The 23,453-nt window shown below is 39.5% G+C and overlaps 1 protein-coding gene across 3 annotated transcripts in view; it reads right to left on the bottom strand.

The window, feature by feature from the left end:
• SWAP70 (switching B cell complex subunit SWAP70) overlaps positions 1-23,453 on the bottom strand; it is a 114,791-nt gene that overhangs the window by 40,318 nt on the left and 51,020 nt on the right. For all 3 annotated transcript variants that reach the window (XM_508279.8, XM_063782784.1, XM_024346969.3), the window contains 5 exons: positions 14,892-15,119; positions 11,560-11,706; positions 10,308-10,416; positions 7,063-7,244; positions 1,463-1,570 (listed from right to left, as the gene is read on the bottom strand). In XM_508279.8, coding sequence (XP_508279.5) covers positions 1,463-1,570; positions 7,063-7,244; positions 10,308-10,416; positions 11,560-11,706; positions 14,892-15,119 — 774 coding nt within the window. The remainder of the gene's footprint in view (positions 1-1,462; positions 1,571-7,062; positions 7,245-10,307; positions 10,417-11,559; positions 11,707-14,891; positions 15,120-23,453) is intronic.

The raw sequence follows: 23,453 nt of genomic DNA, 5'->3' as shown, positions 1-23,453 counted from the left end.
GTCAGAGCAGTGGAGTGTTACACTAAAGAAGAAGGAAAGGTCATCCAGCATGGGATTCCTCCCACACTTCCCTGGCTGTCTCCACTCCCTGGGGCACCTCCAGCCCTAGAGGAACTCAAGCATTTCAGTTAATCTGTATAAGTTACTGGTTTTTCCCTTCTGGATTACAGAGTTTTGAATCCCTGCCTTAAAAATTACAAGACAAGAACATCCTAAATATAACAAACACATTAGCCTATTTCTCTGCAGTTGATAAAATATTTTCACTTGCATTAGCTCACTCTGTCTTCAGAAGAGTCATGAGAGAGCATGTGATAATCCTGTACTTAAAGAAGAAAAAGCCAATGTTCAGTAAGAAGGACCAGAGAGGAAACAAGACCAGACATTCTGGCTGTTTCTCTACGTCACATTTGCCTTCCTCTTTTCTCTGAACCACAAACACATCTCTTTCAACTCTAAATAACAAAAAGTGACTAGAGGAAATGTCACATGCATCTATTTAGGCACTGGGCTTAGCACTCTCTGACAGAGTATCACTTAATGTGAGAAGACCTGTGTTCCAGCTAACCAGCTAACTACCTAAGACAACCTGGATCTTGGGTCTCTTGAAGATGGAAGCCTCTAGGATGAACCGGAGCTGCCAAGAGCAACAAATCAGAATCTAGATGTTCTCACAATTTCAGGATCTCACCGCCGCCATCCTTGCTTATTACAGAGGAGATATACCATGGAACCTATGCTTACTTTTTCCATAACTATTTATTTTCCAAATCAGAACTGTTTTGAGAATGAAAAGGAATGTTATTAATAATTATACCAGAATGGCAGGGACTCTCCCAGGCAAACCAGGAAATATAGTCACCCTAACCAAGCATTTATCACATCATTCCACAAATTTCTTTTTTTTTCTTTTTTGGAGACAGGGCCTTGCTCTGTCACCCAGGCTGGAGTGCAGTGGCAAAATCACAGCTCACAGTAGCCTCGAACTCCTGGGCTCAAGCAATCCTCCCACCTCAGCCTCCTAAGTAGCTGGAACTACAGGCATGTACCAACAGGCCTGGCTAATTCTTTTTTTTTTTTTTTTTTTTTTTTTTGTAGATATTGCCCAGGCTGGTCTTGAACTCCTGGGCTCAAGCAGTTCTCATGCCTTGGCCTCCCAAAGTGCTGGGATTACAGGAGTGGGCCACCATGCCTGGCTCCATAAATTTCCACTTAGGAGTCTTGAAAACAAGGTTTATGTCTTTTGCCATTACATCTTTGGCACACTGCCTGGCACATAGAAGGTGCTCAATAAACAGATAACTAATGAATGAACAAACATGCAACTTCCCCTACAGCCCATTCCAGGTCAGTAGCAAAGCCAAGCTGATGACATGCCTCACTGTAGCCTCCAGCCCTTCCCTGTTCCCACCGACCCAGGCTCAGCTACTGCAGCTGCTTTCTCCAGCCATGTGATACTCACAAGCTTCTCTCTTTCCAGCTCTGTGCTGAACCTGGCCTGAAGTTCCACTTGAGTCTGAAGGCGTTTCTTTTCCTCTTCTGCTGCACGAGATGCTGCTTCCTCCAGTTTCTAGCCAATCAAAAACCCATCCACAGAAAAGCAGGTGTTAGAGTAGAAGTACATTAAAGAGAGAGAGACAGTCATACTTAAGTACAGGAAAAGCCAAACATTCTTAACATTCAATAAAGATAATAGAATAAAAACTTTTAGCTCCATTGGAATTCCAGTCTAACGATCTGCTGAATCAACATACAAAATAAATTAGGTAAATGAAAGACTATTGATAAGCCTGAACAACATTTTGCAAAGAAAGTTTTAGTATAGTCATTGAATTAAATTCACTTGGGATTGCATTCATGAGATTTTTATTTATTTATTTATTTATTTGAGACTGAGTCTTGCTCTGTCGCCAGGCTGGAGTGCAGTGGCACGATCTCGGCTCACTGCAACCTCCACCTCCCAGGTTCAAGTGATTCTCCTGCCTCAGCCTCCCGAGTAGCCGGGACTACAGGCACACACCACCACATCCAGCTAATTTTTGTATTTTTAGTAGACACGGGGTTTCACCATGTTGGCCAGGATGGTGTCGATCTCTTGACCTTGTGATCCGCCCACCTCAGCCTCCCAAAGTGCTGGGATTACAGGTGTAAGCCACCATGCCCAGCCACATTCATGAGATTTGAGAGCTATTTCTTGAGCAATTTCTGTACAGTTTTGTCATCTTATACATTATTCCTTATAACTTTTACCAGAACCAATTTCTAGAAGGGTGGCATAAGGAGCTCCACAGACCCTTTCCCCAACAAAACAACCATAACTGGTGAAAATTATTGTTAAAAAAACAAAACCTTTAAAAGTCTCTAGAAATTATGCTAAGGACATTCTAAAACGGAGAACATTTATCTAAGAAAATCTAACTCTCAGTAAGAATCGTGAGGGTCTGTGGCATATGATGCACTCCCTCCCCACCCCCACAGTGTCAGTGAGAAGAAAGCTCTTCTCCTGGCAGATGGAACCCCAAACAAGGGTTCCCCTCCCCTCAGCTCAAGCCTAGGGCTATGATACCTTCCTGGGAGGGGCAGGCTGGCTGCCAGAATTTCTCTTTGTCCCCAGCTGCATACTGCAGAAACTTTATTCCAGGCAAGAGTGGCTGAGAATTAAGAGGAGGCCAGTAGCTCCATGAGAACAACACACTAACACACGGGACCAGCTAAAAGTGTTGTTGGTTGGTTGGTTGACTGCTATGAGGTCTCGCTATGTTGCCCAGGCTGGTCTCAAATTCCTGGCCTCAAGTGATCCTCCCACCCTGTCCTCCCAAAGTGATTAACAGGTGTGAGCCACTGCTCTTGCCAGACCAGCCAAACGTCTGACAGACAGAACCAGAGAAAGAGACAGCTAAGAAGAGTTCTCATGTAGTAGGAACAAGTCTCAAAGACTGACCTTAAAGACTACATGTAGGCCTGAATTTAAATGATCTCAGACTGTGAGGCAATTCAGGTTCCAGGGCATTATGGAGAACAACAGAACAAAATTAGTGAACCCTAACAGCTGTTGGTGTGGTACCAACAGAGGTGGAAAGCTTAAATGAGAGATCAGAGAAAGAAACTCAAAGAGAGCCCTGCAAAAATCAGGGTCTTCGCAGGGTGACTGTGTTCCTGTCCAAGCCTGTGCCTCTGAGGAGCAACAGTCAGAAGCTTCACACTGTGAGGAAAACAAACTTCACTGAAATAGTCCAGCCAAGTCACTAAACAAATAAAGGAGCAAACAACAGCAGGCCTCTGGGGAGAGGGGTGGAATCAGAATCCAGAGTTGCTACCACACATTATCTAAAATGTCTAGTTTTCTACAAGAAATTATGAGACATGCAAAGAAAAAGGAAAGTATGGCCCATATACAGGGAAAAAGCAGGCAACGGAAACTGCCTTTGAAGAGGCCCAGATGGTGGATTTAGCATATGAAGACTTCAAAGCAGTTATAAATATTTTATGCTCAAATAACTAAAGGAAACCATACTTAGAGAAGTAATGGAAGGAATGACAATATACCATAAAATAGAGAATAATAAAGAGATATAAATCACAGAAAGAACCAAATGGAAATTCTGGAAGTAAAAAGTCCCATAACTGAAACAAAAAATTCACTAGAGAGACTCAACAGTATATTTGGGCTACAAGAAAAATCTACTAAAGACAGATCTATAGAAATTATGCAACTGGAAAACAGAAAAAAAAAAAAAGAAGAAAAATGAACACAGCCTTAGAGAAATGTGGGACACCATTATGTGCACCAACATTTGCATAACTAAAGTATCAGAAGAGGGAAAAAAAAGTAGAAAAAATATTTGTGGCTGAAAACTTATCCAGCTTAAGGCAAAACATTAATCTACATATTCAAGTTCAATACACTCTAAACAGGATAAACACAAAGAGATCTACACCCACATACACCACAGTAAAACTGTTGAAAGACAAAGACCAAAAAATAATCTTAAAAGCAGAAAAAGAAAAATGATTTACCACACACAAGGGAACTCCTGCAAGCTTGACAGCTGACTACTCATCAGAAAGTTCTGACTAGTTCTCACCAAAATATTATCAATAGAAGTACAGTGTGACATTTCTAGGCTGGAGCACTGCATTGCCAAACCCTAGAACACTTTTTCTTCCGGCACAGTGAATAGCAACACTCAAGATGGCGGCTGGTCCATCAGCCCGGATTTCATAATTACACACTTTGACCCAGCATTCCCACTTCTGAGAATTCATTCCCTAGAGATATCAGAACATGTATGAACACATATACAATGACACAGGTACAAGATTATTCCCTACAGCATTACCTATTAAAACAAAAGATTAAAACAACCCAAATGTTCGCTAACAGGGAATGATTAAGTAATGACACAGTTGTATAACAGAATATTCTACAGCCATAAAAAAGAATGAGGTAACTCTCTTTATACTGATATGAAAAGATCTAAAAAATATATTAAGTGAAATAAACTAGAGGCAGAACAGTGACACCAGTATATACTTTTGTGTGTTTAAAGAATGGGAAAATAAGAATGTATATTCATATTTCCTTACCTTGGGCAAGGGGTGGAAATTCATAAGTGGGGGAGGGGGAGAAAATCTTTCACAGCTGCCTTTTTATATTTGTATATTTTTGAACCTACCCAAATGATTATATTTTTTAAAAGAAACAAAAGTAGAAATAAAAATTTAAGTAAATCTATTAATTTATAAAAACTACCATGATTTCTTATTCCTTCTTCTAATTAAAATGAGGCCTGTCAAATTTTAAGAAACCCACAGATACGTAACCTAATTCCAGATGATTAAAAGATTCAGCTGGGCATGGTGCCTCATTCCTGTAATCCCAGCACTTTGGGAGGCTGAAGTGGGTGGATTGCTTGAACCCAGGAGTTTGAGACTAGCCTGGGCAACATGGCAAAACCTCATCTCTATTAAAAATACAAAAAATTAGCCAGGTATGGTGGTGCACACCTGTAGTCCCAGCTACTTGAGATATTGAGGCAAGAAGATCTCTTGAGCAGGGGAGTGAGCATGGCACCACTGCACTCCAGCCTGAACAACAGAGCGAGACCCTGTCTCAAAATAAATAAATTTAATTAAATATTCATCTAAGCTGTTTTTTTCTAAGAATGCCTCCATGAAAAAATTGGAGAACTGTGTTTATTGACAAGAAAATCAAAGATTACTAAGCGATCTATAAGAATTTTTCAGCACTTATCCAAGAATCCTAAATCAGTCTTTTAAATAATTCTATAAACCTAGGTAGTGGGAAAGCTGTCTACATAGGTCTACAGCTTGCTAACACCAGGCATGCCTTCTTCACATTATACAGAGCAGAACACTACATGCTCCTGGAAGGCAGAGTTTAAAAGTTAAAAAGGGCATCAATGTATGAATCTCAAATGTACAATGCTAAGTCAAAGAATGCAGTCTTAAAATGTACATTCTGTATGATTCCATTTATATGACAATTTGGAAAAGGCAAAAATACAGGAACAGAGAATTGATCAGTGGTTTCCAGGGGTTAGGGATGAGGGAAAGACCTGAATAAAGAATATAAAATGCTCCAAAATCCAAAACTTTTTGAGCTCTGACATAGAGCTCAAAGGAAATGCTCATTGAAGCATTTCCAATTTCAGACTTTTGGATTTGGGAGGCTGAGGCAAGAGGATCTCAACTGGTAAATACAGTATATAATGTAAACATTCCAAAATCCAAAAAAATCCCAAATCTGAAACACTTTGGGTCATAAGCATTTCGGATAAGGGATACTCAACCTGTATTGGCAATAATCTATCTTAACCTGGGTAGTATTTTCATGGGTATTCACTGTATGATTATTTGTATATACATATTTCATATTCTCCTCTACAGGTATGAGCTATTTTATAATTTTAAAATTATAAAAAAGGACACCAAGTTCTAGCTCCCCACCATTCCCTCATAACACCCACTTTTGATGTGTGCACAGTGGAAGGAAGCAGCAGCAATCACATACGGCAGGTGCTCAGCGTAACCTTTAAAGGGAATTTTTACAGAAAATATATTGCAGCAGAAAGAGGCAAGATGCAAGACTGTTTCAAGGGTGGGAGGCAGTAAGAAATGAGGAGCTGCTTTTAGAAAGTAAGTGTGTGATAGTAATAACGTTTTCTAAGATTATATATATGCCCATGCAGTTCCTAAGATTATAAAAGCATTCTTAAAAATCTTCATGAGTCTACTCTACTCAGAGGAAGTTCAGCACACAATGTGGCATTTCTATGGGTTACCAAGGGAGAACCCCACTAGGTATGTAGAGTCACAGATTATGAGCCACCCCCATATCCCAGAGCAAAGTTTTTGCACAGATGTGCATGAAAGAGTCCTTGAGCTTGTGGTTAGCAAGTGCTCATTGATTCAAGGCAGACAGACTCAGCCCAAAAGTGTCTCAAATAAAGACCATACCCATATACTGGGGACTCACTACCACCCCTGGGATCACGACATAACCGAGGAAGTGTTCCCAGTGAACATCAACTATCTCATATAGCATATGGTACTTGACCTCCTAATCTTGAGATGGAAGGAAAAGCTGACCCAGACTGTATCTTTAACTCCAAACAGTAGGTAAAACTAACAGTTCTAAAGTAAGGGTCTTCCAAGGTACTCATGAGTGAAGATGGGAGCCAAGGAGAAAACTAAAAAGCAACACACCTTGCCCAGGCCACTAAGAACAGCCTTGACACCCTCAAGGGAATGAAATTTCCCATCTTCTTCTGACGAAATTCAACTGTGCTCATTATTATTAAAAATATTCCTTCCTAGCCAATGAAATGTTTTTGCTGCCGAGATCAACATAGTTTCAGGGTTAGGAAAACCAGTATGTCTCACTTGATGGTCTGGAAACACTTCTGAGAACAGTTCACCACAAATATCTCCCTAAAACTGCACGACATTCGTCTTGGTAGAACCAACACCCCTAAGCAAGGCACGATGGCTTCTGCAGGGGAATGAAGGGCCCTCTCCCAGCCCAGCGCCCATTCCCACCTTCCGCACGGCCTCCAGCTCCTGCTGCTTGCTTTCGTTGGCGGCCTGGAGTTCCTTCATTTGTCGCTCCAGTTCCTCTTGTTCAGCCAGCTGCTTCTTCCGGAGTTCTTTCCGACGCTGGCGGGCTTCTTTGTGTGGTGGAGGGCTGCCCAGCTTCAACAGATGAATAGTAGAATGAATGGCTGTAAAAGGTGTAGGAGGAAAAAAAAAATGGGGAGATATTATTTATTCTTTGTAAGCCTACTATGCAAATGGCACAGTGGGAAGAAAATGAGACAGGGAGCCAGAAGGCCCAGTGTAGATTCTGATTTTGTCACTCCATAGTGGTGTGACCCTGAGCAGTCACATAACCTCTTGGTTTTTTTTCAGAGATCCCCTCAAGAAATAACCTCTTGCAGCATCAGTTTCCACATCTTTAAAATGAGAGAGATGATCTATAAAGTCCTTTCTCGCTCCAAAATTCTGTAACTGTATCTGTGCTCAGAAACACTCGATCTGGGAATATTGCACACATTTTTAAGAATTAATGACAATACTTTCGACTCCTTTCTCTATACTTTTCAAAAAGCCAAACAAGATTAAGACACAGTAAGGACAGAGATTCAAATTTCTGATATCTAATTTGCAACCTACTGTGTTTAGTTGGCCTATCATCTATGCCTTATGCAACCCCTTCCTGAGATAACAGGTAACAGCAGCTGTCATTTATTTTAAAAATAAAATAAATATATCCTTTACATGCATTATCTAACTGTTATACAACATCTGATTTGTCTTTTGATATTTTAAATTACTTAAATGTAATTTCTTGAATAGCTAACACTTTCACATTATTCAAATTCAAAAGACACACAGGAAAGTCTCCCTCCTACTCCTGTCCCTCAAGTACTAGATTCCCCTCCCCATTAGCAACTAATGCTAACAGCTTTTATGCATCTTTCCTGAGATAGTATAAGCCTATACAAATAAGTATGTATATATGTCTTCCACCTTCTTTTCACACAAACAGTGGCACAACACACTCTTCTGACCCTCAGTTTTTTTTATTTAACCTATCTCACAGTTCCCAGTAGCAATACGTAAAGTACTATACATAAAGTACTGCATGGTACACCAAAAGTACTATACATGAAGTACTGCATGGTACACCACTGTGCAGCTAAACCATAACTTATTCAACCATTTCCCTATTAATAGATAGCTAGTTTGCAATCTATGTCATTTTGAAAAATGTGTGAGTATATCTGTCATTATCTATTTTCTAATCCTCACCACAACCCTGGGAAGAATGCACTATTATTATCCCCACTCCACAGAAGAGAAAAGCAGTTACAGAATTTATAACTCAACCCAAGAGACCCAGGAAAGAGCATTCAAACCAGGTGCATTTGCCTCGAACTCTTAAACCACATCAAAAATGACTACATTCTCCAATATAATTTTATCTACGTCTAAGAATATAATATTCAGAATCTCCTTTCAGGATTTTTTTTAAAAAGCCCTCTTATATTGCATTTTATTCTTTACCAATTTTGGAATAATGGAACACTTTAAAGTTATTCATTCACTACGGAGCCATAAAAAAGAACAAAATCATGTCTTCTGCAGCAACATGGATGCAGCTAGAGGCCACTATGCTAAACAAATTAACGCAGAACAGAAAACCAAATAATGAATGTTCTCACTAATAAGTGGGAGCTAAAAACTGGGTACTCATGGACATAAAAGTGGCAACAACAGACACTAGGGACTACTGGGATGGGAGGTAGAGAGGGGGGAAGAGGTTGGAAAACTCTAACTGTTGGGTACAATGCTCACTTCCTGGGTGACAGATTCAATCATACCCCAAACTTCGGCATTACACATATACCCATGTAACAGACCTGCACATGTACCCCTGAATCTAAAATAAAAGTTGAAATTTTTTTTAAAGGTTATTAATTCAAAAGTTTGTGTTCCTGAGTTACCCAAAACTAGTGATTTCTTGTGGAAGTAATGGATCTTGAAAATCACTTGAAGTATTAAAAAACTATTGCATAATTCCTCTTTTCTTTTACATATTACCTCAAGCTCAAGATGGCCACTTTAAAATTCTTCACAGTCCTTAAAGGGGAAAATTCTATATTCTTCAAATAATAAGTAAAACCTAAAATCTCTAAGATATGGAATCAACCCAGGTGTCCACCAACAGTTGTAGTGTGTGCATACACACATATACCTTGGAATACTATTCAGTCATAAAAAAAGAATGAAATAATGTCTTTTGCAGCAATATGGATAGAACTGGAGGCTATTATCTTGAAGTATTTCTTGAAATAACCCATAAACAGAACATAAAATACATGTTCTTTTTTTTTTTTTTTTAAGTAGAGACGGGGTTTCACCATGTTAGCCAGGATGGTCTCGATCTCCCAACTTCATGATCCACCCGTCTCTGCCTCCCAAAGTGCTGGGATTACAGGCGTGAGCCACCGCATTTGGCCTACATGTTCTTATTTATAAGTGGGAACTAAAATATGTGTACACATGGACATAGAGCAAGGAATAATAGACATTGGAGACTCAGAAATGTGGGAAGGCAGGAGGCCGGCAAGGGATGAGAAATTACCTAACAGCAACTATGCGAGTGATGATTACACTAAAAGCCCAGATTTCATCACTACACAATATATCACTGTAGCAGAACTATACTTGCAACCCCAAAATCTATTTAAAAAGTAAATCTCCCATTTATAATTTACCCAAAGTTCATTATGCAAATAAAACTAATGAAAACTTTGAGAGCGCATCTTAATTTGTTTTTCTCTCAGCTACTGTATCACATGCAGAAAATAACTACAGACAATGAGGAAGTAATGCCTTAGCATCCTTCATGAGATTCAAAACTAGAAAGTCAGAGCTCTCGGCCAGGCGTAGTGGCTCACGCCTGTAATCCCAGCACTTTGGGAGGCCAAGGCAGGCGGATCACAAGGTCAGGAGATTGAGACCAGTGTGACCAACATGGTGAAACCCCGTCTCTACTAAAATTACAAAAACATTAGCTGGGCGTGGTGGCTATAGTCCCAGCTACTCTGGAGGCTGAGACAGGATAATTGCTTGAACCCAGGAGGTGGAGGTTGCAGTGAGCCAAGATAGCACCACTGCACTACAGCCTGGGCAACAGAGCAAGACTCCGTCTCAGAAAAAAAAAAAGACAGTCAGAGCTTTCAAGTTATATCACGGCAAATAATAAAAAATCACCTTACCTTGAATCCACTCCTGTTTCTTCTTCTTATCTGAAGCACTGATTTCAAAAGTCTTATCAAAACATTTTACGAGAAAAAGGCATTTCTTTCCATCTTTGTCAGGCAAGGACTAAAACAGAAAGCAAAATTAGTTCTTCAAAATTTTAAGTATTTAAATGAAATTCAATTTGAATTATTTATAAAAATGAGCTGAAACTTAATGTCAATAAAAAATACCTATAAATTCATATTACTGATTTACTAATGCTGTTTCCTAAGCACATTACTTATGGTAAAAATGACCCCAGTTGGTATACTACATCTAGACTGGTAAAACTATAAACACCTGATAGGATGCCATGCATTGGGATTTCCTGAGTATAGCAGCTCTTATCCTGAGCACCTCCCTTGCAGGAATCCTGGAAGGTACATCTGTGATGATGTTACAAGAGGTATTAACTCCTATGGGATATGAAGCACCTAAGCCAGGGTGATTCCTACATCTGCTTAATGTGGCTTTCTCTCCTTGCACTTGGAATGTTGTGGCTGGCAACCCGTGGTTTCTGTCCTATATGTTTATGAGTAAACTGGCCTTTGGTAACCTTGTAGATCTCCATGTTTAGTTAAATCTAAGCAGACTCCTTCATGGGCATCACACATCTCAAGACATTATTATTCACTAAAATACATTATAGTTTATGTGTGAGATTTCAGGTATTTAAATGTTCTTCAACACATACAGACACGGGGACAGTTCATATAAAAATTAAAAACTCAAAAATTTATGTTCTTGAGAATCTCACTTCTTTAAAGAATTAGTACCTATGAATAAAGTGTCCTGAAAGTCACCCAAAGTATTCAAAGACAATGCTTACATCTTCTTTTATTTCTTGCACTCAAAATGTCCCAGATTTTCTGGCATATTCTTGATTCCAAATATTGTCTTACTGAACTTTTTTTTACTTTATTATCTCTTTTATGACTCCATTTTATTCAATAAATGATTCCTTAAATGTTCCAATAAATGATTTAATCCTTATACTTTATTCACGAGTAGAAGGTTGAAAATAAATTCACATTAGAAAAAAATTTTGTCAGCTATGTTTAATTTTTGGTTCAGAAACCATGGCAACTGCATGCCTATATTATTTTGGAAATGTAAATTTGGGGATTATTTTAAGGTTCTAGAGTCTAGGCGGAAGAAGGTGAGAAGCTACTTCAGCATCAGGGGGCAGCACGGGGTAATCATGCAAAGAAGTAAGAGTAGACTCACCTCTACACAGCAATTTTCATCCAAGAGAATGTCTCCTTTCTTATCCTTCAGATCCTCACTCACATAGTAAGAAATTATGTTGGGTTTTAGTACAAACCATCGTTCAGTCCAGTTTTTCCGTCTGTGGCCCTTTTTCATCATGTAACCCTGTGAAAGATTAAATGTGATATAAATTATTGTCTTTTTATTTGTAAGAGCTGACATCTCTTCCTTGATATACTTGCCTACTTCATTATTTGATATATGATCCTGAAAACATGAACACCAATTGTTCTTGGACCCTCTGAGAATCTATGGAGGGGCATTACACCTAGTCATGCAAGCATAACCAGACAAAAATTTGCATATAATTTCAGACACTTCAGAGACAACCCCTCCCCAAAGTGATATGCAGACAATAGAATCCCCTTGATATTAAGTAGCATTTGAGATTTCTAAAAAATCATTATCTTTTAGATATACCTATTGAAATATTTATAAACAAAATAAAATACCTGAGATTTGCTTCAAAATAATACAGGAGAGGTAAAAGTAGGTGGGGTAGGATTAGCCACATGGTGGTGGTTACTGGAGCTGGTTGATGCATATGTGGGAGTTCATTATACTGGTCTATTCCACTTAAAAAGAAAGAATGAACCCCTAACAATGATTCTCTGTAAATTAAAACCTCAATCAGGCCTGATGCAGTGGCTCATGCCTGTAATCCCAGCACTTTGGGAGGCCAAGGCAGGAGGATCGCTTGAGGCCAGGAGTTCAAGATCAGTGTGGGCAACATAGTGAGACTTCATTTCTACAAAAAAAAAATTTTTTTTTAGGAGTGTCGCTCAGTCGCCCAGGCTGGAGTGCAGTGGGTGCAATCTCGGCTCACTGCAACCTCTCTGCCTCCCAGGTTCAAATGATTCTCCTGCCTCAGCCTCCTGAGTAGCTGGGACTACAAGCGCATGCCACCACGCCCGGCTAATTTTTGAATTTTTAATAGAGATGGGGTTTCAACATGTTGGCCAGGATGGTCTCAAGCTCCTGACCTCGTGATCCGCCCACCTCAGCCTCCCAAAGTGCTGGGATTATAGGCGTGAGCCACCACGTCCAGCCAAAATTTTTAAATAAAATAAGTAAAACCTCAATCAATGAAAATGTTAAATGACTGAGGTAAGTAAAACCTCAATCAATGAAAATGCTAAAGCTTGGCCACATATATCTTCTAAACCAAATATTCAAGGACTTCCACCTCTGGTACCAACCTACCTTTCTGCCTGACCTCTCAGTATTCTGAAGGAGGAACTCTGCCCCAGACCAACAGGAAAATACTGCACCAGGAGTTCAAATACTGGCTTCTAAATGTGGCTTCTAAGCTCACACTCACTAGTTCTGTATTTCCTTCCCACAGACTGGCCTCAAAGGTGTGTGACTCAAATGTTTACTTAAGCAAAATTATACATTATTATAGGCCAAAGCCCTTCAGGCTTGTTTAAGAATAGCTGCTATTTTTAGTATTAAATCTACAGGTGCTGATAGTGCATGATAGAATATACATATCATTAAATATATATGATATTGATTGTAAGTTTCAGTTGGTTATTATATTAAGTTCTAATCATATTACATATTCAGTTTCCTAATCTTTGGACATTTAAGCAAAAGCTATCTCATACGGCAATTCTACTACAGTCATATCCTGCCACCCTAAGAGGCTGAGAATTCCACTTCAGATGGAGACCACGTCTCATACCTCTTTGTAGCACCAAAAACCTATACAAATTCAGCCTCAACATTTATGATGTGCTCCATTAGGAAAAAAAAGAACAAAGACAACACTATTACCTATGGAAGAAAGAAAGGATCAAAGTAAGGAAATCCCAAATCAGTTATTATTCAATATAATAATGTAAGAAGTTTCAAAGAATCACCAAAAAAATATAAATTGTATTTAACGAGCATCGAGCTTCATCTGCTATGCTGGGTGCTGAGAAAAAAGAGGACAGTCTAAATAAGACAAAAGCAACTTTGCTACATAAAGGTATTTTTTTTCCCACAAGTAGAGGTATTTTTCTGATTTTATAAAAATAATATAAAATCATATAGAAAGTCCAATAATACAGAAAGGAATAAAGAAGAAAAAAATTCACCAAAATCCCACAATCTAGACGTGATCACTGTAAACATTTTGGCAAGCACCTTCCTGACAGCTCTACACACATGCATAACATTACCTGAAGGGGATTACAAGATATCTCCTGTTCAGCAATGTGGTTTTTTTTCACTCAACGTTATGCCATGGAGATCTTTCTGGATCAGTGGTTATGAATGTGCACATGACAGGAAGATACTTTAAAAATATTTTGGAAATGGCCTGGGCGCGGCGGTTCACGCCTGTAATGCCAACACTTTGGGAGGCCAAGGCTGGTGGATCACAAGGTCAAAAGATCGAGACCGTCCTGGCCAACCTGGTGAAATCCCATCTCTACTAAAAATACAAAAGCTAGCTGGACGTGGTGGCGCACACCTGTAGTCCCAGCTACTCAGAAGGCTGAGGCGGGAGAATTGTTTGAACCCGGGAGGCGGAGGTTGCAGTGAGCCAAGATCATGCCACTGCACTCCAGCCTGGTGACAGCGTGAAATTCCGTCTTGGAAAAAAAAAAAAAAAAAAAAAAAAATATATATATATATATATATATATATATATATATATATAGTATTTTTAATACAGACAGGGTTTCAACATGCTGGCCAGGATGGTCTTGAGCTCCTGACCTCGTGATCCACCCGCCTCAGCCTCCCAAAGTGCTGGGATTACAGGCATGAGCCACCACGTCCAGCCAAAATATATATATATTTTTTAACTGTATTCTTAACTGTACTTTAAAATCGCACAAATAATTTTTTTTAATGAAAGCCTAATACGAGACTGGAAAAATAAGAAATTTTATTCCTATTCAAAAGCAGGCCAGGCCCAGTGGGTCACACCTGTAATCCCAGCACTTTGGGAGGCCGAGGTGGGTGGATCACTTGAGGTCAGGCATTCGAGACCAGCCTGGCCAACATGGTAAAACCCCATCTCTACTAAATATACAAAAATTAGCTGGGCATGGGGGTGCATGCCTTCAAGGCACGAGAATCCCTTGAACCCAGGAGATGGAGGTTGCAGTAAGCCAAGATCATGTCACTGCACTCCAGACTGGGCGACAGAGCAAGACTGTCTCAAAAAAACAAAAAACAAAAAAACGAAATCAGTGTAAGAAAATAAGTGACTTATACTCATCTTTGTGACAAAAATATTAATTTTAAAATGTCAAATTCTAAACATGAGAAAAAAACAGTAACAGAATTCTTACCTGCTTTAACACATCTAATATAAGTTCATTAAAGACTTCATTAATTGCCATAGACACAGTCTGCCGGTCCATGCCTTTGCTAAACTGTCCATTTCCAATAAGCTCAATAAGTTCCCATGCAGAAAGGCCATTTTTACTGTCATCAAAGTTGATTTTATAATGTTCAAATTGTTCTTGCTGCCAACCTCCTCCCATAGCTTCTGTAAGCTTCTTAAGCAGGTATTCAATCTATATAAAGAATGTGAAATAATTATTTCCTAGTTAAAAAAAACTTTAACATAGTTATGTATTTATGTTATAAACACTGATAAGTTCAACTTAGGAAATACTCTTTACAGTTCCAAAAATGCCTACCTTTAGAGTCTCCTAAAATACAGGGAGAGAAGTATAAATAAAATGCCACTGGTCTGTATTAGTGCAGAATAAGTAAAGGAATCAAAAACTGATAACCCTCTAATAGTGTAGTATATTTGTCTGCAGAACTAAAACAAACTGCACATATATGACAGCATACAAACTAATTAATGTGATCTGATTACTCTCTGTTAAATATTTCAATATATCAGAACATTAGTCTTACTCAACAAACAAGCGCTAAATTAAACATCTCAAAGTAATATGTACAAGTTATTGATCAATTTACAAACTTTCCACATAAGCCAATTATTCAAAATTCATGCTGCTTCCTCCCACTGGAACACTACAATGTTGTAAATAATGGTGGAATACCTAGCATGAGCAGGAAAAGCTTACTAAATCCTAAAACATCATACTTTGTGTAGAAAATACTGCTATTGAAATAATAGCAGTTAGGCCAGGAGCGGTGGCTCACGCCTATAATCCCAACACTTTGGGAGGCCAAGGCAGGAGGATCACTTGAGGCATGGAGTTCAAGACCAGCCTGGCCAACATGGCGAAACCCTGTCTCTACTAAAAATACAAAAAAGTTAGCCAGGCATGTGGTGCACACCTGTAATCCCAGCTACTCAGGTGGCTGAGGCATGAGAATCGTTTGAACCTTGCAGGCAGAGGTTGCAGTGAGCGGCGATCGTGCCACTGCACTCCAGCCTGGGCAAGAGCAAGACTCTTGTTTCAAAAAAAAAAAAAAAAAAAAGTAAAGAAAGAAAGAAATAACAGCAGTTAAACAAAATAATAAGGCAGTAAAACTGAATGAGAATTGATACCTCTTATTTTCTGGAAAGCCCAAATATCCTATACAGTGCTCTCAAACTCAACATATGTCCAAAAATGAATGAATCCTCTCTACTTTCCAAATGGCTTCCCCGCTGTATTATTGATTTCCATTAGGAATAACACCATTCACACATCCATGTCAGGATTCTTGCTCCCCACCCCCCACATCAAACCAAGGATATAATCCTGCTGTTTTATTTCCCTAAATGAGCTCCCTAATAAGTTTGAAAACTGTGGGTTATGGCCCACGATGAAGTCAACTTAGTGGGTAGCAACCAGCATTTTTTTTTAATGGAATGAAAAACATGTGAGTTCATCCACAATAAAGAAATAGTGTTTTGTGATAAGTTTTGCTTTGAGTGTGTGTGTGTGCTGGGTCATGATATAAAATGTTTATCTTCCTATGGGTTGCAGTGAAAATAAAATTTAAAACTTTGTCCCAGGCAGCTCTGAACTCTGTCACTCCTATTTGATCTGCTTTTGGTCGGGCCTCCTGGTTGGTATCTGTACCTCCAGGTCGCCACCTTTTATACATATTCTGCCAGAGGGATTTTTCTAAAACAAAAGCCAGAGCCTGACACTCCCCTCTTTAAGCCCTGCCCTGGCTCCCTATCACCTCAAAGACAGAGGCCAAGCTCCTCTGCATCCCTTGATGATCATCCCCCAGCCTACTTTCTCAAACATGTCCCGCCTCAGACTTTACACTCCACCAATACCACCAATACCATAGATCAGGGGATGCAAACTTTTACTGTAAAGGGTTGAACAGTAAACATTTAAGCTTTGTGCCTCCCTATCATGTGTTCTTCCTTGATTTTGTTTTTTTACAACCCTTTAGAAATAAAAAAAACTATTCCTTAGCACATGTGCCACGCAAATATAGGCTGTGGGCTGGATTTAGCCAGCAAGCTGTAGTTTGCCACCACTTGCCATAGATTATAAGTAGTTTACCCTCTTACCATATTTTCCTTATGCTTTATGTCATTCCCCACTCTGTCTTCTCTGTCTACAATACCTTTTCCCACCTCTCGACCCAGTTAATTGGTATTTATTCAAGTCCTACATCCTCTAGAATATTCCTACTCAAAACGAAGCATGCGGACCAGTGACGTCGGCACCACCTGGAAGCTTGTTAGAAATGAAGACGGTCAGACCAACCAAAGGACCAAAAATCAGAATCTGTATTTTAATAAAAACTCCTAGTACTTCCATTTGCACACTAAAGTTTTGAGAAGCACTGCTGCTTTAGGCTCTGACCAACCCTAACCCAGGTCACGTGTTCCTTTTCTAGGTCACTGCACTTAACGTATTTTCACTCATTCGCTTTTCTACCATTTTCTGCATTCCTTGTAGGAGGAACCATGTCCCACTCATCTTTAATCCCCAAAGCTCAGCGTGGTACCTCAGAGCTCAACTAATGTTTGCTAAACTGAAATTAACTAAGCTAAGCCTTAATTTTCTCATCTATGAAATGGGCATAATAATACTTACAGAAATGCTGTGGGGTGAAATGAGACAAATACGGAGCAATGTGCACAATGCCCATCACATAGTAGGTACTCCACTCATGTTGCTTCCCTTCTGCACTGAGTGAAATACTATTCAACCACTCAAAATTACATTTAAAGAAAGCATTTATGAAACAAAAGAAAGTGAAGAATACAAAACTAAATTTACCTATTATTTCTACCGCACGAAGATTATGTAATTATTTTGACAACTATTTGTCAGAAATAGTAGGTTTAATTTGTTACAATAGGATCATGAGTTAATTTTTTTCCTTTTTCTTCTTTGCATTTCCAATAATTTGGTTATAATGTTTTTTGTAAAATAACATATTTTAACAGAAAAATAGACATGCATGTTTGCAAAGGCATATATATTCACAAAATATCACAAGTTCAAAAAATATCAAGAGAAGCCAGGTGTGATGGCTCAAGCCTATAATCCCTTTGGGAAGCTGAGACAGAAGCATCACTTGGGGCCAGGAATTCAAGATCAGCCTAGGCAACTTGGCAAGATCTCATCTTTACAGAAAAATTTAGAAGTTAGCCAGGTGTGGTGGTACATGCCTGTAGTCCCAGCTACTCAGGAGGCTAAACAGGGAAGACTGCTTGAGCCAAGGAGTTTGAGGTTACAGTGAGCTATGATCACAACACTGCACTTGAGCTTGGGCAACAGAACAAGGCCCTATCTCATTAAAAAAAAAAAAAGAAAGAAAGAAAGAAAGAAAGAAAAAATATATTAAAAGGTCTATTGATTTAATTTGATGAGATGCTGTAAGCTCTTTTAGGACAAACATTTATCTTATACCCTAAAAACAGCACATGGTAAGTGTTTACCAAAATTTACTTGTTGGAGAAAAACACGCTTAGATCTTTTCTTTCTCTTGTTGGAGATATGTCATCTACTGTTAAACTTATCAGATATTATCAGGTATTTCCTTGGCTCTTTAAAGAGAAATAACAGGGATAGGCAGAGGAAGAGAAAAAAAGAAAATGTTAAGAAAAAGGGAAAAGGGAAGAGGGAAGGAGAAAATGGGACAGAAAAGAGAAAGGTATAAAAAGATTAAGAGATTGAAGGCCAGGCGTGGTGGCTCATGCCTGTCATCCCAGCAATTTGGGAGGCCAAGGCGGGCAGATCACCTGAAGCCAGGAGTTCCAGACCAGCCTGGCCAACATGGCAAAACTCCATCTCTACTAAAAATACAAAAATTAGCTGGGTGTGGTGGCGTGCACCTGTAATCCTAGCTACTCGGGAGGCTGAGGTAGGAGAACCGTTTGAACCCAGGAGGCAGAGATTGCAGTGAGCCAAGATCACGCCACTGTGCTCCAGCCTGGGAGACAGAGCTAGACTCCATCTTTAAAAAAATAAAAAATAAGAAGAGATTGAAGAGATAAAAGCAAGAAAAAGAGAGTCAAAAAGGACATTAAGATAAACAACTGCTCAAGGTACAATAAGCAGTAGCATTAACAGGTACAGAAATTCAATCTCCCTAAGGCAGCAAAAAGAAGGGCCCAGGCTGGCAGATTACAACTTGGGGTACAGGGAGTACAGGCACAAGTCGAAGTTTTAGTAGCAAGGCAAAGGAAGCACATGTGTATAGCCACATGTGTGTGCAGTATGACTACACATGGGTGAGACAAGATGGTAGAGCCGATTGACCATGTCCTGGCACAAGTCAAGAATCAACCTTAGCTCTTCCTCACCTACCTCTTACTGAACCCACGCCATTCACACTCCAAGCTTCAGTTTCTTCAAAATCAGATGACTTTTTATGTTTGTAACTCAGAAAGCGCCTATTAGTAGCAAACTCAGCTCTAGAAGTAGCTTGCCAGGTTCATCCTGAACCTTTCTGAAGGTGCCCTCCCAAGCCTTATGAAGTTGTCATTAGCACCCAGCTTCGATCTGCTCAGCATTCCCAGTGACTGTGCCAGACAACTAATCTAGATTCATTTCCTGCTGACTTTCAACACAATCATATACTTATCATAACCAAATAACTTAAGGGCCTTTTGATTCATTATATTGGGCCAAGGAGAGACAAACATTACCATTCTCCACTATTCAATTATACTAAATAATAAATCATGTGTTGCCGTTTTAGTCTCTAGTGGCCTGCATCAATTCTAAGAGCTCATTCAGTTTCAGGAAGCAGCTTACTTCCTCCTTCCAAGCAAGTTTCACCAAAAATAACAAAGAAAAAACTTTCAAGATGCATGTGATTTTCGAGGCCTTCAGTTCCAAAATTTATTTTATTAAAAATGCTTTCTCTATCACCATTAATAAGGGGCATTTTATTGGCTTAATAGGTTTTATTTATTTAGGGTCTCTTAAAACTATTTCAGGTTCAATTTTTAACTGCATCAAGGCAATTCTACACAAGAGACACATCCTGTTTTGTTCCTGGTTCTGTGAGAAACAAATACTAAATAAAAACTGTACTTCGCAGGCACATATTTCCAGGAATATATTCTAACAAAAATTATGGAACGAACTCAAATGGGGACACACTATTTCTTACAACTATGTGACAGAAACATCTTAACTTTACTATGTAAGTCACTTAAATATTTATTTAACATACTTGACACTACTTTCTGGGTAACAGAAAACTGAATCAAAAGCAAACATTAACTTTTTTTTTTTTTAGATGGAGTCTCGCTTTGTTGCCCAGTGGCACGATCTCGGCTCACTGCAACCTCCACCTCCTGGGTTCAAGCGATTCTCTTGCCTCAACCTCCCAAATAGCTGGGATTACAGGCATGCACCACCACACCTGGCTAACTGCCATGGTTATATCTTTTTTTTTGAGACAGGGTCTCATTCTGTCACCCAGGCTGGAGGCAGTGGAGTGATCTTGGCTCACAGCAGCCTTGACCTCCCAGGCTAAAGCAATTCTCCCACTTCAGCACCCCTGCTTGGCTAATTTTTTATATTTTTTGCAGAGATGGGGTTTCACCATGTTGCCCAGGCTGGTCTCGAATTCCTGAGCTCAAGTGATCAGCCTGCCTCAGCCTCCCAAAGTTCTGGGATTACAGGTGTGTGCCACTGCACCCAGCTGACAATTATATCTTTTTTTTTTTTTTTTTTTTTTTGATTCAGTGTCTCGCTCTGTCCCCCAGGCTGGAGTGCAGTGGCATGATCACAGCTCACTACAATGTCTGCCTCCTGGGCGATCCTCCCACTTCAGCCTCCCGAGTAGCTGAGACTTCAGGCATGTGCCACTGTGCCCAGCTAATTTTTGTATTTTTTGTAGAGACGAGGTTTCACCATGTTGCCCAGGCTGGTCTCAAACTCCCCAGCTCAAGCAATCCTCCCACCTCAGCCTCCCAAAGATTGCAGGCATGAACCACCAAGCCAGGCTGGTTATATTTTACATTGTATTAATTAAGGCTTAAAAAAAAAATCTTTCTTAAAAAACACTCTAAACAAAATGCAAATGATCATTACGGTAAGTGGATTATTGGAAGGAAGTATTACTTCAAATTTATAAATCCTAAAAACTACTGATAAGATAACAAGTTAAACCCACCTATATGTTCATGAAAAATTATGACATTATACTTCAAAATTTATTTTTTAAATATATCTGTTTTCACATTAAATTTTATTAAAATCTGTAAGTCTACAATCAGTCCAAATATAGTTTTTGAAGTGTTATTATTCAGAAAGGAAGCAAAAGCTAACAGAGAATGTATTTTTCATAATATAGCATGACCTTGAGTTTGCAGTGCTTGGTCAAAGGCCAGGTGATAGGCTAAGAGCTTCATAAATACAAATCCATGTGATTAACCTCAGGAGGGTAGTTCAGCAGCTAGACAAAGCAATCTCACATAAATCTACTCCAATGATCCCTTCTTTCCCCACACAAGCACTCCTGGCCCCAGAGGAAAATCTGTAAAACTAACTCAAATTCTACTTCTAACCAGAAGAAATGATGAGAGTAAAAGCTGTCAAAGCACAGAGTGAGTCCAAACAGTAACATGACAAGGTATGCTGCCTGGCTATTCTAACAAATCAAAGAAAGGCTGTTCACTTCTCAAATGAGATTAACTTGATTTGAAAGAGAATCAAGACATTTCTGTTAGCCTGCAAAGGTGAAGAAAAACATGCCAGGAGCCTTGGCTGGGCTCTGGCCTACAGAAACGCACATCAAGGCCCATGTGGGTCCCAATTCTTCGGGATGCCTGCAGCACAAATCTTTTGAGTTTCTTAGGCACAGTAGTCAGAAAACTGATGCTGACTGGCTCCCTTCACAGCCTGTGGCTCAATGGTGATTTAATGCCATTGACATGTCATCCACATTAAGCAAGTGCTGCCTAAGGCAATAAAAACACTCACTAATTTCTAATTCTGAAATCAGGACAAGGTCACTTTCAAGTCCACCAAATATTTTAGTGATGGAAAAAAACAAAACATCAAGGGTAAGAGACCCACCCCACATCCAGTTTTTCAAAGAAAACACAATTAATTGTGGAACACAGTATAACTACAAAATGTTTTAAAATACTGTAATTTTTTTTTTTTTTTTTTTTTTTGAGACAAGGTCTGGCTCTATCTCCCAGGCTACAATGCAGTGGCATGATGCCACTCTCTGTTCACTGCAAGCTCCACCTCCCAGGCTCAAACCACCCTTTCAGACTCAAGCCATCCTCCCACCTAAGCCTCCCAAGTGGCTGGGACAACAGGTGCACACCACCATGCCCAGCTAATTTTTGTATTTTTTTGTAGACACACGGTTTCACCATGTTGCCCAGGCTAGTCTTGAACTCATGAGCTCAAGCGATCTGCCTGCCTCAGCCTCCCAAAGTGCTGGGATTATAGGCTTGAGCCAGCACACTTAGCCTAAAATACTGTAAATTTTATTTGCACAATTCTTTCAAGCAGCAGCTAGGTTTTAAAACCACCACTGGGATATTCTTTTCTACAGACATTCCCTTCTATACACCTCTGTATTAAGCTAGACAATTTCCTTGGACAAAAATTTCATAGCATGTTTTATTTTTCATTTCCTTTTTCACATACATACACGATTACATCATTATTGTTATTAAGCACTAAGAAACTGTTCCCACCACTACAGTGAAACTGCCTTCTCCTTGATCACCAGCGAGCACCTAATTGTTAAATCCAAGGGCAACTTCTCACTTACCATTGTCTAATTTTTCCACAGCATCTAATGCCAGTAACTACTTTTGTGCTTCTTAAAACTTTGTGTTTCTTAGACATCTATGACTCAGCACTCTCCCAGTTCTCCTACCTCATAGCGTGTTCAATTCAGCTTCCTTTGCCAAATCGACTTCCTCTTTCTGCTACAGAAATGGTCCCAAGGTTCCATCCTTGGCACTCATGTCTCCAACTACAGTCTTCCTCCCTGATCTAACCTACTCTTGTGGTTTCCCCACCTCTGTCTCCAGCCCTGGCCTCTCACAAGCTGTAGATAAACACTTCTAGTGCACAGCTCCACAAGGATGTTCCACCTAAAATCCCAAATGTACCAAACCCACCACCATGCAATATGTCCCACATTTGTTCATCATCCTACCATTCATTCACACACACCCCTTTTAGTGAGCAGCTACCATGGGTCCAGGCACTTTAATAAATGTTTCACATACATCAACTTTTTCAATCCTCACAGAGTCCAATGAAGAAAGTAGTTATCCCCATTTTACAGATGGGGAACCCCAAACAGAGAGAGTGAGTAATTTGTTACAAAGCTAATAAGTGGTAGAGTTGGGTTTCAAACCAGTCAGTCTGATTTCAGAGACTATGCTTTAAACAAATATACTACATTACTCCCCAGTTGCCCAGGCCTGAAACTTGTCTCTGCTTCCCCACAGCCAGGCACTATATGTTTGGTCC

This window comes from Pan troglodytes, chromosome 9 (assembly GCF_028858775.2).
Source record: "Pan troglodytes isolate AG18354 chromosome 9, NHGRI_mPanTro3-v2.0_pri, whole genome shotgun sequence".
NCBI classification, from domain to species: Eukaryota; Metazoa; Chordata; class Mammalia; order Primates; family Hominidae; genus Pan; species Pan troglodytes.
Note: the sequence above shows the minus strand (reverse complement) of the source record. Positions and strands in the feature narration are given on the sequence as shown.